This window comes from Ailuropoda melanoleuca, chromosome 5 (genome assembly GCF_002007445.2).
Source record: "Ailuropoda melanoleuca isolate Jingjing chromosome 5, ASM200744v2, whole genome shotgun sequence".
NCBI lineage: Eukaryota > Metazoa > Chordata > Mammalia > Carnivora > Ursidae > Ailuropoda > Ailuropoda melanoleuca.
The window spans coordinates 29,988,649-29,994,087 of NC_048222.1; the positions used below are offsets into that span (position 1 = coordinate 29,988,649).

The window sequence follows — 5,439 nt, forward strand, 5'->3', positions numbered from 1 at the left end:
CTTTAAAAAAAAAAAAAAAAAAAAGGGAACGCAGCACAGGGCCTGGGACAATAGTAGCTCTTGGTATAAGCATCAGTGTGGTAGAAGGTAAAGTAGAAAGTCTCTCTTCCCCCATCGCCCTCCTCATGAAGATGGTTCTAAAAAGCAGCAGTCCCTTTCTTTCTTTAGTAAAGGAGGTATGGAAGCTTCCAGAATGTTTCTCATCTTTGAGGATTTGGAGCCCCTTGTAGTCCCCAGACATCCAGGAGCATGTCGATGTGGCATATGCAGGAAGCCCATGTCCTGCCTGCACCCAGGACATGCTCTGGCAACTGCCTGCTTTGATTTTCCATCACATCCTTTGTTTTTATTTTGTTTCCCTCTGCCTCTGTCTCCTCACAGCCGCACAGCCCCCCACCCTCACTCCTCCTGACAGGGTAATGAAGGCCCTGTCTCCAGCTGGATCTGGGCTTCCTGATTGTCAGCCCTCAGTTCAGCGTTAGTGTGGCCCGGAAAGCTTGTAAAGGCTTGGGAGTGAATGTTGGGGCTACAGCAGGACTTCAGAAACTTGCCGAGGCGCACTGTTTAGTTCAGTGCAATGTCATCATCGGGCAGAGAGCCTGTGCGGGTGGTCGCCCCCTCTCTGCCTTTCCCATCAGCTGGATTTGGGCCCAGGGGGACTGCAGGAACTCCAGGTGGCGACTCTGGCTTCAGGGTGACTTGGGAGCTGGCCTCACATCTGGAGTGGTACCCTCGGCACAGGGGGCCTTCTGCAGGCCCAGGCCTCGCCGATGTCCCTGCAAAAGAGTGTGTTCTGTCTGCAGCCTGAGCAGAGAGAGCTTCCGTTGTAGCTGTAGAGCTCTCTCTGCCTGGGCTCCCTGGAGCTAAAGGCTTGGAAGGCGTCCTCTGTGGGGCAAAGGTTTTGTTACCACACACGGGCTCCGGGGAGGCTATGCACCGGCATTCACTGTAGCTCGGGTGATGGTCTGCATGAGCCGGCATGAGTTACTCAACTTCTTCATCTGTAAAGTGGGCATAAGTTATACCCACCTCAGTAGAATAGAAAGTCCAGAAAGAGTCCCAGAAACACAGGCATTTAGGACACATCAGAAGTCATCTCAAATTGGTAGGGAAAAGATAGCTCATTCAAGAATTGGACAACTTGCTGCCTAGAAAAAAATTAATTGGATTCTAACCCTTAAACCTTACATCAAAAAAAAAAAAAATTTCAGATAGATTAAAGATTTAATTGTAAAAAATGAAACTAAAATTACAGTGAGAAAATATGCAAGAACTGTTTTTAAAAAATCTTGGAGACGGGTGGTCTTTCTAAGCCTCACAGAACTGAGGGAAGCTCGGCAAGGTGTAGACCAACGCATCTCCACATGGGCAAAGCCAACATGAAAGTCAAAAGAGAAATGACGAACTGGAAAAAACAATTGTCTATTTATAGGTAGTTACAAGGTGTTAATTTCCTTACTTTATAAAGAACTTCTCCACATCAAATACAGAAAAGATCAGCATCTCCATAGATGAACACGAAAGCTGTAAGGGTGTCATTCCTGGAAAAGGAGCTACGGATGCCCCCTGTGCGTGTGGACCTAGAGCGTAGGGACAGGAGCACTGGGCCGAATCCTGGCTCCGCACTTACACATGTGACCCCTCCAAGTTATTGACACTGTCTGGGCCTCAGCTTCCTGAGTTGTGAAGTGGGGGTAACAACAGTCCCTTTTATTAAGCGGGTTAGTGAGTATCAAGCATGTGGAAGATGGAGTGGGGTGGTAATTGCTATATAAATACTTGATTGATAAAACCTGAAAGGATGCGGGAGCGCCCCTATGGTGGGATGCTCTTACGATAAGAGCTGCGCAGTGATAAGCCATTTCTCCACCATATTGCTGACAGTGCGAGGAATCTAGCACTTGTATCACTGATGGGAGTATAAGTGTGTGTTAGACTCCTGAATGCACATACCCTTTGACCAAGCACTCTCTCTCAATAACCATCCTAGAGATGACACACATACGGGGGAATTAGTGCAGTACTGTTTGTAAAAGCTGAAATGGGAAATAGTCCTCCTTCAGTGGGGAACTGATTGAATAATTTGAAATATGTCCCTAACCTGGATGAGCGTGAAGCTTTGAAAAAGAGGTGGGTCTGCCTATACTGGCATGGAGCAGTCTCCCGGATACAGGTATACCTCGTTTTATTGCACCTTGAAGATCTGCATTTTTTGCAAATGGAAGGTCTGTGGTAACCCCGCGTCGATCCGGTCTGTAGGCGCCATTTTTCCAGCACTATTTGCTCATTTAGTGTCTCTGTGTCCTATTTTGGTGATTCTTGCAGTATTCTATATTTTTTCATTATTATATACTTTTTTAAGATTTTATTTATTTGAGAGAGAGAGTGAGCCCGATGCGGGGCTCAATCCCAGGACCCCAGGATTATGACCTGAGCCGAAGGCAGACGCTTAACCGACTGAGCCACCCAGGTGCCCCTCATTATTATATTTTTTATGGTGATCTGTGATCAGTGATTTTAACTCACTGAAAGCTCAGATGGTGGTTAGCACATTTTAGCAGTATTTTGTAATTAAGGTATGTATGTTGTTTTTTTTAGGCATAACTTTGATATGCCCTAAGAAAGCAAAAAATTCATTTGATTCATTTTATTGCAATATTCCCTTTATTGCTGTGGTCTGCAACCAAACTCGGAATCCATCTCCGAAGTACGCCTGTGCGTTAAGTCATTAGAATAAGATGTCGAACGGCATGTACAAGAATTCCGTTTGTGGGGAAAAGAGGCTGGCTCTGGAGGGACATCTGGGAAAGCAGTAAGTTGCCTCTGGGGGCACACTGTTGCCGAAAGCAGGGCAGAACCTGTGGGTTCTCGTGGATCATAATCTGCTAAAACCTACCGGTGACACTCCTGTGAGGTTGGGGGACCAGGGAGCAGCCAGATCTGAGCACCACCACCAGACACGTGGCCTCTGCTCGGTCCTGACCTGTGTGCCTCTTTTTCCTCATCCATAAAACAAGGATGAAGAAAGCCCACTGGGGTCGTGAGCGTGAAATGGGGGTGGTCCGAGTCACAGCCCTGGGGCCCTGTCAGATGGCAGGCAGGTGTGCAGGGGGCGCCAGCCCCCCCCATCACGTTCAGAGGCCCAGCTCTGGCGCACCCCAGCTCCCCACCTGGCCAGAAGGCGCTTTCTGACATCTCTGCTTTGAGACCCCTCCCTCCCCGGGGTGAGTCTGGTTCCGTGGCTGCTCACCTGGCGTGGCTGCTACAGCCTTCGAGTTAGGAAAGCAGGTCTGTGAGGAAGCTTGGGAGAGCCCACCTGTGCCGCATCTCCGAGGGTGTGGAACGTGCCCCCAGAGAAGCGCGTGCACTCAGAGCCGGGCCGGGCTGGGCACGCTGCGTGCCCCGGACGCCGTCCGCTCTGGTCAGCAGCACTGCCTTCTGCACGTTCCCAAGCGCCGCACTGCCCAGCTCGCCCGGGAGCCGCTCAGGCGGGAGTGGGCTGTGTGGGCAGACTTGTCTGCGGCTCGCCTCAGCCTCCTGCCTATGCGAGACCTCCGGGGCCTGGCCCAGCCTCCCCGGGAGCCCGGGGTCTCTGTCCCCATCAGTGGCTCTGGTAAAGAAGTCGGTGAGCGGCTGTGAGAGGCTCAGGAGGGGGCTTACGTTCATGTCTTCCACTTTCAGGGCTCTAACGTGATGGAAGAGCAAGACCTGCGGGAGATCGGCATCAGTGACCCCCAGCACCGGCGGAAGCTGCTCCAGGCGGCACGGTCCCTGCCCAAGGTGACCACTGACGGCCCTGCAGCCTCAGCCTCAGCCAGGGCCCTCTCCCTGACCCCACCTGGACCCAGAGCAGGGAAGGAGCTTGGCTCCAGGGCGTGTAGGTCCCCGCAAGGTGTCTGCCCCGCATCCTGGGGAACCAGCAGGCAGCACAGAGACCTGTTTACTTTCTTTCCAAGTCCTGAGGCCCCAGAGAGTCAGCAGAGACTAGGGACAGTTGAGGACCCAGTCTAGGCTCCAGAGGGAGGCTCCAGGCCTCTGCCCAGCCCAGGAGCTGGTACCCACAGGCTTGACCTGGCACCCGGAGCCTCTTGGGGTCTTTCCTGCTTCGGAGGAGCCCAGGCCAGCCTGTGCTGACCCCAATGTCAGGCCTTCCCCAGGGAGGCAGAGGAGTGCGAGCAGAGGGGGCAGTTTTTCCCTGGGGAGCCAGGAGCTGGTAGCCCCAGCCTCTCCCGCTATTACTAGTAAGTCCAGTGTACCCTTGTTTGTTCCACTCACCCCAGAGCTTGGGAAGCATGAACAAATCCCAACAGTGAGGCCAGTGCCCACTTCACAGGAACACACCATCCTGTGGCCTTGTCAGAGCTCAGTGGGAGCCCCTCTGTAAACCCTTCCTCCCATCTAGCCATACCCACGAGGGCTGTCTTCCCCAGACCGGGAGTGCTCCAGTGGCCCCACCTTGCAGAAGGGGAAGCCTAGACCAGAGCAGAGGTAGAAAGGGCTGTGTGAAGGGAGGGGACCTGGTCTCCTGGGCTTTAGTCCTGGGAGTGCTGAGATGTCAGTCCTGCCCCTTCTCGCCCCACAGGTGAAAGCTCTGGGCTATGACGGCAACAGCCCCCCATCAGTGCCCTCCTGGCTGGACTCCCTGGGGCTGCAGGACTACGTGCATTCCTTCCTGTCCAGTGGCTACAGCTCTATTGACACTGTGAAGAACCTCTGGGAACTGGAGCTTGTCAACGTGAGTGCATCTGAGCTCAGGCCTGGCCCGGCCCCTGAGGGTACGGCCCAGGGGAGGGAGGGGAGCTGGGGGCGCAGGCTCGGCCTCACCCCTCCTGCCGCCCCCGTCCAGGTCCTGAAGGTCCATCTCCTCGGCCATCGCAAGCGCATCATCGCCTCCCTCGCAGACAGGCCCTACGAGGAGCCGCCTCAGAAGCCCCCACGGTTTTCCCAGCTGAGAGTGAGTTGGGGAGGGATGGAAAGGGATAGGTGTGCTCTTCATATTGCTAGAAATTAAAGAGAATTCTCAAGGCATTGTTTGGAAACAGTGTGACCTCCGTAGTAGAGGCGGGAACGATCCATCCCCTCTTGTGGTCGGGGCCAGTCTGCCCCCCAACCCCTGGCCCAGGCTGTGAGTAGAGCACAGAGCGGGAGTTGTTTGGGCTGCTTATTTATCGATTACGTGCCTCCTGTCTACATCTGGGAAGCCCGATGGCTCCTATAATAAAGGGCCCAGCTTAGATGTAAGTACAAAGTAAAATGTCAGAAAAAGTAGGAAAACAAATACCCGAATCCCAGCGGCTGTGCATGGGTGGCAGAGCCTGGGGGGCAGTCTGACATGAACCTGGGACAAAGCTGGAGACCCACGGCATGACCTGTGCCTTCCCCAGGTCTCCTGAAGGAAAAGCCCAGTCGGGGTGGGTTCAAGAACCTGCGACTTTATTT

The 5,439-nt window shown here is 53.5% G+C and overlaps 1 protein-coding gene across 7 annotated transcripts in view; it reads left to right on the forward strand.

Moving 5' to 3' along the window:
• The window catches only part of ANKS1A (ankyrin repeat and sterile alpha motif domain containing 1A), a 176,425-nt gene that overhangs the window by 160,303 nt on the left and 10,683 nt on the right, over positions 1–5,439 (forward strand). For all 7 annotated transcript variants that reach the window (XM_034660577.1, XM_034660576.1, XM_034660579.1 and 4 more), the window contains 3 exons: positions 3,682–3,780; positions 4,583–4,735; positions 4,847–4,954. In XM_034660577.1, coding sequence (XP_034516468.1) covers positions 3,682–3,780; positions 4,583–4,735; positions 4,847–4,954 — 360 coding nt within the window. The remainder of the gene's footprint in view (positions 1–3,681; positions 3,781–4,582; positions 4,736–4,846; positions 4,955–5,439) is intronic.